At 40.3% G+C, this 13708-nt stretch overlaps 1 protein-coding gene across 1 annotated transcript; it reads right to left on the reverse strand.

The window, feature by feature from the left end:
- Window positions 1–7456: 7456 nt before the first annotated feature.
- LOC122414672 (uncharacterized) lies at window positions 7457–9948 on the reverse strand. The gene is made up of 3 exons (XM_043426189.1): window positions 9671–9948; window positions 9326–9513; window positions 7457–7924 (listed from the first exon to the last, which is right to left on the reverse strand). Exons 1-3 carry the CDS (start codon window positions 9712–9714, stop codon window positions 7668–7670), a joined length of 489 nt encoding a protein of 162 aa, XP_043282124.1. The 5' UTR covers window positions 9715–9948; the 3' UTR covers window positions 7457–7667.
- Between the last annotated feature and the right edge of the window lie 3760 nt (window positions 9949–13708).

A 13708-nucleotide genomic window follows, 5' to 3' on the forward strand; every position in this document is an offset into this window, starting at 1 on the left:
CATTCATCAATCGAATGCAACGTTCGAGACATTTTTTCAAAAGTTTGCTCTTCATTTGGCCCCCGCACAATCATTCCCAGGTTACTGGGATCTGTGTCGTGCGACTCTTTTGGAAATTCGTTTGACCTTTGGATCTTCGCGAATCAACGGAACGGTTGATCAGAAACGGTTGATAGATCTATGAGATGCACCCCTGCTGAATTCACGGATCCAATATGGAAGTATGCACGAAATACACCCTCCGAGGGGATTCACTACGTCCATGGTTTCGATCGGAGTTTCCTTTCCCCAAAGAGCTTTCCTGATAAGCAAACCAAAACTAGGGTAATCTTTTTTATACCGAATGACCTTGGCCATTCACGGATAACAATAAATCGACTTTCGGTTCGAAAAAATATTGGGTCTAATCTAACCCCGGACGTATAAATTGGATACCAAGCTTGAGCCAGCCAGCATCACAGCACCACGATCTTCCACATTTTTTACTCTGATCTCTAATACCCTCGGAATCATTACGAAAGGGGGGAGGGGGAGCGTGGAAGCAAGTCGTTTCCCAAGCCCCTCGGTCCCAGCGGCTCCACGTCGCTGGGTCTTGTTTCCACGAAAAGTTCGCATTTTGTATTTGTTCAATATACAAATAAATCAATAACTGGTTTTCCCAGTTTTTTTTTCACAGTCATTGCGAACGGCACTTCCGATAGAGAACACTCGGTTTTGAGACTCGAGACAACGGAACTTAAAGTCTGTGTCGTCTGTGTTGATACTATCTTTAGAACAAACGGAAAAAGCGAAGACCGATAGATTCCTCGTTTCCTACCACTCCCAAATTTTTTCATCAGGATACTCATGCTTGCTTGTTTTTCTCAAATTCAAATATGCAATCGTTCTCTTTATTCTCGACAGAGTATTCAAACTTTTTGAATCTTTTGTTAAATAATTGTCAGCTTTAATGATTAATTAGCCAATTTTTTTTTTATTTTTCGCCTTTGAGGCTTTCATCGACATTATATCTTATTGGGGAACATCACGAGAGCGTGGTTTAGCAAACTGGCTGGGAATGAGCGTCCGTTTTTAATATACTTAGTAATAAAAAAAACCCAGACAGCGACTGGTTTTGAGCAGTTGAATATTTGGCCACCAGAGATCAGGGTGACACTTGTGAGTTCCCAATCAAAGTTTAAGACTTCCGGAAGCACGGTGTGAAGTGTTTTTGCGTAATGCTGACACTTCGCTGATGCTACAGTTTGCATCATCAGAGCTAGGAGCTCCGATACTGTGAGACTCGTGAAACGTTGACGCCATGCTGAAACATTACACGGTATCCATCACGGACGTCTCCAATTTCTATAATTTCATTTACAGTCCCGACGGTTGCCGAGTCAAAATTTTTTATTTTACTATGAAAATTCGTAATGAACTTCCAAATTGATTTGCCCAGATTGAATGGCTTAGTTCACTGTTCTCGAGGACATCGATGAACATGTTATTGATATTTTTACTGACCGCTGCGTGTGTGGAACAATCTGTGGATTCCAGCGCCGTTTTGTGCGCCAGCATGAACTTTAATTTCGTCACTAAAAAAAAGTTTTTTGACGGACGTTTCATCTAAATTTCAAAGTGAATTTTGAGTGGTGCAAAGAGCCAGGGATGGAAAATGTTCCGGGAGTATCGCGATTTGCTGATGGAAAATCTTGAAGTTTTATTTCAACTGACGAAAAAGAATGTTGATCAGTTCTTCGTGTACGTGCGCCTTGGCGCGACAAAATACTCGAACATGAAAAAAAACTGAATCGATTGATTTTCTTTCTCGGAGTTTATCGTCACTGTCTTTTTTCTGGATTATGAACGAAGGCCGGCTACGAGAAAAACAAGATTTGAGCATAAACAATTTTTTCGTAATGCAACCATCATTTATTCGGTGCTAAGAAAAAAATGGTGGAATGAGAGCGTACCGGGTTGTGAAGTACTCGAGTTATGTGCGCGAAGAGCGACAACTTGAGGAGAGAAAATTTTATCGAGTTTACGACCGCATCCACTTTGTAAACCAGATCCCTTCCATAAAAAAAACCTCAACTGACATTGATCGGACAAGAGCATTGAACATTTTTATATCAAGTATACACACTCGTGGTAGCTTTCACGCCAGCTCAGCAGTTTTTCAAACGATTTTCACGTCAACTGTTCAAAGGGTCGACTATACATTTTCAGGAAATCTAATGACCGCTTCGAAAATCCTGGAGAAATCTCTTTTTCGTCGGAACTGCATTTACTTTCGTCTCACATGCGCGATTTATGAAAACAACAAAAAATTCAACGAAAAAACTGTTGTCTTCCTTCTCATATTTTCGTGGTACGAATTTGTTCTTCCTTTGCAGATAAAAGATGAGAGAGCGAAGGGAAATCTCCGGAATTATATCGACAAAATATTATTCCAAGTTCCGATCTCAGTGCTCGTAACGTCACAATTTTTCTCGACTCCTCGTTCTCCTTCGCGTATATATGTAAGAAGACGATAAACACTTGACTTTTTGTCTTCGAAGATCTTCTGGTACGGGAGAACTCGTATACGTCCGTGTACAAGTTTTCAACGCCAAGTACTTTCGAGTCTGCGGCTCGAGGATCAACTACGAGGCGAAACAATTCGTTACCGGAGGCCCAGTCGCCCATGTGATTTACAGCCGTTGATAGAATTGATAATTTTTCAGCGCACAGAAACGCGCATATCCGCAGTTGTTTTTGTCGGCTCGCGAGATGAAAAAGCATGGATCACGGAAGCTATTTCCGCCCTCGGAAAAAAACATTTATTTAAATGAAGCCAACAGCAATTGCGTTTGTCTCAATATATTTGAATGAAGTTGATTCGGAGTGTGCCGGCTCGGCCCTCGCGGAGCGCAGTTCGATGTATCCAATTTATATTTCCAGTCAAACGACCCGATTCGAGTATCCACGAGGCACGACAAATTCAGCGTTCCGCTGTGAAGTTTATTCCCCGATTTCTTCTCGGCAATGGGCCGAAAGTCTATTATTTTTTGCGGACTACGATTCATGCATACAACGCATGTGTATGCGAGATCGAAATGCTCTTGAGTATTTATGCACGCTTCAGGATACGTAGGAACAGTGTTTGGAGAGCCTCGTTCATGAGAAGGGACAGCAAAGAATTAGCCATCGGATTTTTAACGGCGTTCACACTCCATGAGCGACTCGTGGATGATATAATTAACGAGCAAACGCGTATATACGATCAATTTTATTCCGTTCGTTCTGCAGAGCTTCATTTTTATTGCGTACATACGTAAATGAGGGAGGGTAGAGATGGATAAGGGTATCATGTAAATTGCTTTTAACTACCGTTCACTGAACACTGGGGTGTGAAATTTAATACCCTTGATCTCTTGCAAAAAGATTTACGAGGGAAAAAATACGGAATATAATATTCCGGGGAATAAAACGCAAAAATCATAGACCAGAGACTGAGTGGACTGAAAATAAAATGCAAAAAATCCAAAGCCCATTAATTCATGGTGTTAACTCCTCAGTACGATCACGTGCATAAAGTTAAATATTGAGGCAGAGTGGCACAGCAGTCCTGAGCTTGTACATTGGCCAGCGAAGCAACGAGCACACGCTCGTCGCGGTTACGCCTGAAAATTGGAGACAGTCGTAAGAGCCTCCGGATCTTGTCGAGCCTCTCTGCAACTACGACCATTAAAACTGAAGGGCAAACAAGAACATTAAACGCAAGGCACTCTCGATCGGAGATACGCACCGAGATCGAACTGATATAATGAAGCATGCGTGTATGGGAATTCAAGTGCGCTTAATGCGTGCAAAACAAATATTCTGGGCAAACATAACGTGCCGCAACGTTCGAGCTACGAAATTCTTCCTCGAGTTAGTACACTTTTGGATGATGTTGGATTCCTATTTCTTGCTGTAATTCGGTGTCTTGTGAAACTGTTGATTTTAGCCATGGTTCTTGTGATCTTATTCAACTTCGAAATCGTATTTTGCTCATGAAACAGTGAGAAACGCCTACCAACGTTTTCGTTTAAACAGATTTTTCAGTGTAAAAATGTTCTGTTAGAGAAAATTTGTTTGTTTTTTTTTCTAGAGTTGGGAAACCCCAAATCTAAATTGCTCAGTTTTTTATCTCTTAAATACGATGGCCCCTTAAATACTCGGGTACCGAGACGCCAGTCAGTTTCGACCGGAGGTTTAAGGACGGGACCGCATTTGAAGATGATTATCGCAGAACGCAACGACGGTCGTTGCTGACAGTGCGGGTGTATTGGCGCTGAGGAGGGAAGAAAAAACCCTCTAATGGCCAAGTTGTCTAATTGTGTGGGCCGTTCATGAGTCTGGACGAAGTTTATAAAGGTTACTAGGCGCCCTAGTCTTCCATCGACTTATACGATTGTAGACATATCATTGCGTGCTGCTTGTATAACCTCGTCGTGACAAATCCAAATCCATTTTTCACCGTAAAAGCCATTGCTCAAAGTCGTTACAAAAAGTGACTTGAAAAATTTTAGACAAATTGTTAACTCGCACGTTGAATTAGTTACGAATTTGTTTGCAGTACATCGCACGGATTTCATCTAATGACAGATTATCATCGAATGACATTTCGATGTTCAAACGTTGCTCCCAGTCTTCCAGCATGCAAACAATCAACGTAACTCCATCATTTTGGTTCAAACGAATTTTTCGTTATTTACACACATTCGTCGTTTTTAATACTTTTTCTGTGGGCCATTCAAAGCAGTATTTTTCTTTTAAGAATGGAAAGTTAGCTGTCCTGCTTTTGGCTCGTTCTTCATGAAGCCCTTTTTTCATTCGAAGGACAAAAGCAATGTATCTTTAGAGGAGTAACAGCTCCTTTATCTTCGTTGAGCTTTTTCGCCCTTTTTTCATTTCCGGTTGTTCGACAAAATTGATGCTCTTACGCGAAGGCAGATGTGGGTGAAAAAGTATTTCGGAGCAAAAATTTCTGTCATTGGAAATCTTCTATTTGGAGATTTCAACTTGCGAGTTTTATACATAACTCAATTAAAGTCAACGAGATAAAAAATTGAAGTTTTAATACAACTTCGCATCGAGGAGTACATTAAAATGTGCTTTTTTATAATCTTTTATGAGCAACAAAAATCTGCCCACTTTATGGAACGCATAAATTATAGAAAAAGAATGTTTAAGTATGTACATAAATCGAATTCACGAGCGTGCCAAAATGGAAAACGCTCCTGGCTACAATCCTGCATGAGACTCGTTCGAAACTTTAGCGAAAGAGTTGCTGAAATTTTGGCACGTATTCTCCACGGTTTACAGCTTCCATAAAAAAGTGTTAATATTGGAAAATTCCCTGTTTTTTCTAAAACTCATTCGCTCGCATGAAGCATTGTTTTTTCTTGAGTTTCATCGTGATTTCGTCGAGTGAGAAAATGTACTCGCAACGAGTTACAAGTTTGCGCGGGCGATTCAATTAACAGCCAGTGCCAGTGAAAATTGGATTAGAAATTTTGGACAAATTTTGCTCACACCGGAACTCGAGCAGTCTCGGTTCGGTAGGCACTCTCGCATCGTTGCACTCAGCAGGCAATCAACGGACTCTGCAATACACCGAGTTTACTCGGTTTACCCGCCAAGTTTAACTTCCCATTTTCCGTACGCTACTGCAAAATGGTCGACGCAGCGTGCATCTTTCGTCATGTAAATACAACCGCAGTTTAGACATTACTGCATTCTGCGATGTTGAGTACAGCAACAACTTTCCTCGAACTGCTTCAGATATTTGTGAGATGTTGGAAAACTGAGCTCAACTATGGCAATTTCAAGTGATTATTTCACCAAGTTTTCATCCATCAGGAGACATTATAAAATTTTCGCCGTTCTTTCAGAAGAAGACAAATCGGAAGACGCGATGTTTCTCAAAAATCTGTCCATCAATTGAAAAATTGATGCATCAAAGCATTTTCGAATGAACAAGATTCAAAGATTGTCATTCACGTTGCCTGAGCAACGTTTAATTGTGAAAATTTTTCTTTAATTTTGACGAATTCACCAATTTCAGATAATCAGATAAAACTGCTTCTATGACCTTGAAAATTCATGCTGCTTTTCAAACCTCTATCTTTTCACACCAATCAAGTGTTCGGAGATCGGAATTCAACAAGACCAATCGAAGTAAAGAATACATTCAGGTCCGTTGGAAGCTTTGTTTAAAAATAGTTTTCCATAAAGTTTTCCACACAAGCTCAAACTATCGAGCTGAAGTGAGAAAAATGAGCGAGAGACGAGGGAGCAAGGGGCCCCCACGTGTCTATGATTTGAGCGACCACTTGTACCGAAGACAATAGGTGTCCCTTTTATTCATTATGAGTCGTGGGGAACCGGTCGTCTCTGTACAACGTGTATACGAAGATAGAAAGGTCTACAGAGTGTTCCAAAAGTCGTCCATCAAATCGAGGGACACGCGAGTCGTGAAAATCTATGAAAATACACATTCGCAGTTATTTTTCGTTGGAGGGTTTAGTTTGTAGCAGAACCTGTACAACTAACCTCACCGGAGTAGCAAAATTCTAGACGCGTGGTGGAAAACATCAACACAGTGAAAGTTTTGTGTACGAATTCACGTTGAATCATTTTATTTTCCCAGTAAAGGAGGTCTGACACATTTGCGATATTCCATTGTTGTCTGAATGGGCGAATGTTCAAATGTACGGGTGAACGATCACGATAAAGATATTCTATCATGAATGACAAGCTTCAATCTCTGTTTACAAAGTTACGAAAGTTCTCATAATCGTCGACTGAATCGACGCAAATGGATCAATTAGTTGATTCCCTGTACAGAGCCTTAATGTAAAGTACCTTGAGGACAACAGGGTGGAACTTTTTCGTCAAAAAAAGTTTATCGATACTTTTTTCTGTAGAATCTCTCCGAGGCATTTCGAGGAACAAATGGCTTGAAGAAGGGGATAAAATTTCTTTTTCATACGAGCCCCTAATTCCATTTGCTCCAAGGTTCCGTAGAAAAGGATTTGAAATCCTTATGATAGCGTTTGAGTAAAATATAAATTACATTCATCGTTGAATCCAAAGAAATAAATAATTAAATAATTTGTTATAGAATCAAATGAATTTCTGATATTTTATCAACGTTCAGACATCTTGTGATTACAACGAAGAAGAGTCCTCGGATGCGTAGAGTACAGCCCAGAAACGCTCGTCCGGATCACTATCAGTAATGCATTTCCACGTGTGTTGAGTGTCACTCAAATTCTTTTTATCCCAGTAGCCTCTAGTTCTATTCTTCTCTGTACTGTATACTTTTATGACGTATCATACAGTTACTTTTGCCCGAGCGAGCTTTTTCCTTCGTGGGCAAAACGTACAAAGGAAGAGGGAGAAATATGTAGGTGGATTTATATTAAGGTGAAGAAGAAAGCAGACGGATATGTCACTCACTCGATGTTTTTCGTTCTGAATAAAAATGACTTGTTGTTGGAAAATGTACAAATTGGTAGCCCCAAAATTTTCATCGTTACAGAAGTACGTTGAATAACATACGTTTGGTGCTAAAAAAAAAAGCGAATCGACATTTCGTTCTACAATTTGCGAGGAGAATTGCCATTTGAGCTTACAATCCATTGTGAAATATTTCTTTAAGCTGGTACAGGCTTCGCTTTGGGGTCCTTAAGGTCAAGAGTATATCTGAATTCGTCCATCGATCGGGTGGTTGGATTATAAATTCTATCGGTATGATGAAGAATGTTACCAACGACGCGGTCTTCGCTGTCACGAAAATAGGGTTCACCATTCGAGGTTTGACCGGAGAAAATTGTTCGTGATACTCCACCGACCCCGTTGATTAAAATAGTTGATCCGTTCCCGAGAGTCGTTGTATATTGGCCATCTTTTCCTGAAATTATTTATTAATGTGTGGTGAAAAATGGTTTTGGGATTTTTCGGTGTTTTCTTGATATGCTTTTTTGAAGACTCCTGCAATCGTTTTTTTAGCAAATTCATTCACGATCATTTCGCCAATTATTTTGTTTGGAGCTATTTGCTGTTTCGTATAATAATTTCAACATATTCGTACTCAGGGGCACCATTATGATTTTGGCCATTGTAATCGTCGTTGATACAATTCCCATAATTCCCTAGAAAATCAAATTGCAATATGCCACTTGGTGGCAGAGTTTAGTCAATTGAGAGAATCACTGAGCTTCGCCCAGCTTTCATACGTCGAGTGAGCCGCATAATAGATCTCTTTGTCTATTTCGTCCGAAAGTATGACGGGATTTCGTGGAACCTGCTATCAGCTTGCAGCCGTTTAATCCCGTATCACCAACTTCCAGTCAATTCACAACAGAATTAGATACGAGGAGAAACGTAACTTCAAAACAGGCAGAAATCATGTGTACGAAAAATTGGAAAACTGTCGTGCTATTCCAAGTTTTTCAAGGCAGTTAAGGAAACTCGTGTATGAAAGAGCTTTTTTGCAAAATAAAACGTTCGAATCAACAAAGGGATCGAGCTTGGAAGAGATCTATATGTGAGGTGAACTCGTCAAGAGTACACTTCAAGGAAAAAAATGCACTGTGAGGATGCACTCCAGTCGGTTCAAACTCGCAGATTATTTTTGTCAAAAATCCCAGTGAAATGGGCCATCGTGCAATCCGCATTGTTCAATCGACGATTTCGTGAATCTGTCGCTTTTATTATCTCTCTGCGTTAATAAGACATGCGGTGAGTCAAATCTGCTGAAACTACGTTTCAGTTTGTGAAACTCGAGCTGAAACAATTGGGGAAATGGAGGACTCATTTGACTAACACAAGGTCGAGTATCTACTTTCAATTAAAGTAGTCAAATAATACAAGTTTATTGAGTATCGTGGGGCGATTAGAAGCCATTTGTAGTCATTGAATTCTCTCATTCGGGCATACGTCGATTGAATGAAACGGCAAGTGCGTTGAAACTGTTATGCGTTATTACAATGAAAAAATGTTGAAGAGAAAACGTCATCGCGGTCTTCGGAACAGAAGGGGAAACGCTGATCAGCGAGCCCATGAAACGCCTTGAAACTCGGCCAACGGTGAAAGGATTAATTCGAGGTAAAACTGATAAATAATAATGAGCAACGCTGTAGTAAGACTCCGCTCATCAAGAGATTTAGTTTTCCAAGAAAATGGTTAAAAAAGTGAAGAGCCTGGTGCACTCGATTTGATGGGTCGAACTCCGTATTTTTCAACCTCTCGTAATTCGTCACGAATTATGTGCAGGAGGCCACAAGTGGTGAATTTTTAAACAAGCACTCACCGAGTTTTGCTGCCATATCTTTATTGACGCGATCAATTTGTGCCAAGTGTGCCTGAACATTTTCCTGGATTTGATGAACCGTCTGCTGAACATTATTTTGAATACCAGCAGTCAGTTGGTTGATGTTCGCAAGAAGATTTTTGGTGAAGTCCTGCCCTAAAACTCCTTGACCGAAGGCCACCTTGAACCTTAAAGTCACAATGAAAAGTGAGGAAACGAGTTTAGGGGCTCAGAAGTTTTTCACTGAATAAATCGGCATTGAGATTTTGGCGATTCGTTAAAACTCTGTAATTTTTAAGCTAGAATAACACGCTGCTGCTTCAACTCGATTTTGTGATGACTCACCCGACGCAGACCACAAGTAGGAGGAGCGCGATTGCGCGTCTCATTTTTCCTTGTTTCAACGAGCCCGCTGTCGAATCACTCACAAACTAAAAAATATTACTAATCAAAGAACGAGAATGCCAGAAAGAAATGCGAAAAAATAAGAAACTCTGGCTCCAACTACAAATGAAAACTCGTGATTTTTTAGTGCGACACGGTGTGAGCTGCTGCAGCGATAACGCGTGCTCGATTTCTTACACTTCGCTCTCACATCGAGCAAACTATTATTGCATGAGCTCTTGTAGAAACTGACATCCCCCGCTATTTTCTCGCACACACATGATTCACGTACACAATACACATACATAGGCCGGCTGTCCAGCGTCGTGTATGCTGTACACTCGACACACGCTGGTGTGAGAAACCGTACACGAGTCGCCGGTCAATCGAGCAAGCAGCAGGAGCATGTTTTCCTCAGCCTCTACAGGCTGAGGAAAAAGTAGAGTTCTTTCAGCGTTTGTGAGATCAGTGCACAATTCAGTCCGATATTTTGCATCAAAGGTAACTTAATAGTAGTGAAGAAAAAATAACCACTTTCGTAGTCGAATGTTGAAAAAAACACTCGAAGAAAAACTAATTGATTCATCATTCTTCGGATTGACATTTTAAGGTGTCCTACAATGTTTTTTTTTTTTATTCTCGGTGTTTGTGAAAGCAACCATTGAAATCGTACTCGAAAACGTTCGTAGATGACGCGAACGCGGAACTTTTCAAAGTTTGTAAAAATATTATGACCCACAGCAAAAGTTGGAGTATGATTTTCGAATATTTAGCACGCGCTCCTCTGACGTAGAAACGAGATAACGCTTTTTTCATGAGAGCAGTAAAAGCGGTTGGTTGTTCTCGAAAATTCTGGAAATATCAACTCCTAAATATGTATGCTTCGATGGAACGTGAAGCTGGAATATATGTAAATGGGCAGGGTGTAACAGAGGAAGCCTAGTGTGGCGAGAAAAGCCTGCTTAGCACGTTGGAGCGCAGGATTGAGTCGCGCGGTATCGTCAGGGGAAAACTCGGGGATTTCCTGCAACGATAAATATATCCGGTGAGCAGAGGGCGCAATCTCTCTTCAACCCTCCCTTATTCCCCGTTCTCTTATTCTCTTTCTCGCCTTTCTCTCGCCATCCCTTTCTTTGGGTCTTTCTACGTTTCTCATCCAAACCACAGCTCTAAGTCAAGTGAGCCAATTTATTTCAGAATAAAATTTGTCTTCCCGCGAGTACGAAGTGGCAAGTGGTGTCGGAAAGGAAAAAAAGAAAGGTGAAAAAACAGGACTTGCTAGCTTTGTTCGAATTTTGTGGGCTTGGAGAGTAGAGAAGTTGAACGTGATGATGGGGAACAAGCTGTAACCTTCGCCAAATATGGGGGCTCATTTCATTCGACCAATTACGCTGGAAATTAGAGGACAAATATATATTACGACTCATTTTATCTTGCGAACATTTTTTCTGCGTCGTTGCCCGAGTGCATGTCGTGCCGCATCATAGAAACTGGCACGGATCGAAGGAGTAAATGGATCATCAATTTGTTCATTCCCATTAATATTCGACTGCGATTTCTATTTAATACTCGAGCAATAAACGTTTTTCATTTGTATTTCATTTGATGGTTAGCGTTGTTAGAAAGTTATTGGAAACGGACAGCTGATTGCGACTGGGTCGGTTGCTCGTGCGGTCATGATCCCAGTCAAATTTTTAACGAGTCTATTCATGATGCTCCAAATGTTCGAAGCACAAGAACATGCCGTAAAACATGATTGCCATGAATCACTAATCACGAAATTTATTATACACGTTGCCAAAGCCGGCGCTCATTATTAATGATACGCATTTGTGCCCGGATTCTCGCTCACGCAATTCATCGCTTTTTCGTACTCTCTTCCCCCACTTCTTCGGTATTAAAATTTACTATTTAATATAGCGCGTGGATTATCCTGGATCCAGCTCACGTCTATGTTTATGAATGAAACGTAATCCTCGATATAAAACCTTCTCTGGATACATATAACGTAAAAGTTCATCGTGAAGCTTCTGGGCAATGGACACAGATCAATCTCGTTGATGGACATTTCAAATTCCACGCAAATCCTCCCTTTCAATCATCTTTTTACGTTATGTTTGCTGACATTTTCAAATTTGCGTAATGCGATGGAATTTTAGGTGATTTAGAAATGTAATCAAAATATGAGTTCGAATGTCGTTCACTTACCTTCCATAAAATATTGAAAATTCAAAATGTGAACTGCCATCAGTTCTCTAAAGGCCTTTCATTTGTTATCAACGCGGGTAACGAAAGCTATGAAAACTGGTGAAGGGAAAAATAAACTTTTTTTTTCTTTCTCACTCCCTTTTTTCTATTCTATGTCGTTCCTCTTATTTCTCGACAGACAATGTAATGGGATTTTGACTTCGCTCTCAGGACTGAGCCGAACCTTCCATCTATTTCAGCGTTGTAGACATGCTCCATAGTTCGCACCCGAATACGTGACGAATGTTGTGCACGAACGAAATCCTTCAATCCGACAATCTCCCGCCTATATTTGACTCCACGCTTTTAAATATAGTACTTTCAACACAGCTGAACAAAGTTCATTTCTCGAAAATATTGTTATGTTCTCCTTGCGCGTAGCAATTTTCGAGCATCACAGAGAAAAAATGTAGAGTCGAGTGGTAATAGAGAGACCAGAAAATACGGGCCAGCTAAAGTGGTAACTTCATTAGATTTCGCACGAGTCTACAAATTAGAATGAATCTCTATTATTATTCGTTTCAATCGCGACGACGTGAAATCGTCACGAAAAAGTGGCTTGAACGGATCTGGCCAAAATTTCAAAGCCCGAATTATCGAGTGCAAGTTCCTTTTAATTAATTATTGTTTCTTGAGATAGAGCAAACCCAAAAAAATAAGAAAAGTACGACGAAAATTATAACATTGCAATCGTAATTATAATTGGTGTCTAATATCTTTCGTTCAAATAGTTGGGAGCGTATCAAAATGTAAGCCTACGCAGAACGAATATGATCAGTGAATAAATACGTAAGGCTGTGTAGTCACGATCGATAAATCTCGTAGTCGACCACGAATTTATGACCGAACAAACAATTAAGTCTCACCGAACGTCGAAGCGCTGACGAACTTGTTTTTTTTTTTTTTTTTAATACCAATAACCACGCCAACAACAACAACATCGGCAATAGTAATAGCGATAGTCATGATAGCAATAACACTCGTAGCCAGATAACGTAAGAAAGAAGGGATGTGAATTGACGACTGTATAAATCTTCATATCACATAGTGCTACGATCGCTGAACCTCCACTCTCGACGAAGTCTAGTTCCGAAATACATTGTCAGCACTAGCCAATAATGCTCAGACTCGAGGCAAATCGAGCTTGGCTCTTATTCGCAGCTTGTAGTGCACTCCTCGTTGCAGCTTTCGTGGTAAGTAACCGGAAATCATTTGATTGGTGTAATTTCGAAAAAAAATATATTTTTTCTGTGTATTTCGATGCTCGAAAGACGAAACAGTTGAACAAACAAATGTCTGAAATAAATGAAACTGATTTTTATGATTTAAATTCTCCTCGAAAATCTTGAACAATTAATATGAAAAAAAACCATGAATGGAAGCATTTTTTTCGATTACATTTCCCAAAAAATTGTTCCTTCCCAATAGTATCGTTCGATTTTTTTTACTTCGATATAAATATAATGGTATTGAGACACTGTTCGTGAAATAGGACAGCGCAGCGTATGCGGATAGAGCAACTACACGTAAAGCCCTTCACAAGCGTTACCAGGACGATTATTACGAGGAACCGGACATGTTTGGACCTAGTCAGCAACAACTCCAGTATCCCGGAAACAAATTCAATTACAAAATGGGAAACAACCGACCAATGGGGTCGAGACACATCCCCGGCTTTCCTACCATGCCTCATCTGCCACTTGGTGCTTGATGTGACAAAATTGAAAAAATGAATTATACAATAGTGAAATT

Source organism: Venturia canescens, chromosome 1 (assembly GCF_019457755.1).
Source record: "Venturia canescens isolate UGA chromosome 1, ASM1945775v1, whole genome shotgun sequence".
Classification (NCBI taxonomy): domain Eukaryota; kingdom Metazoa; phylum Arthropoda; class Insecta; order Hymenoptera; family Ichneumonidae; genus Venturia; species Venturia canescens.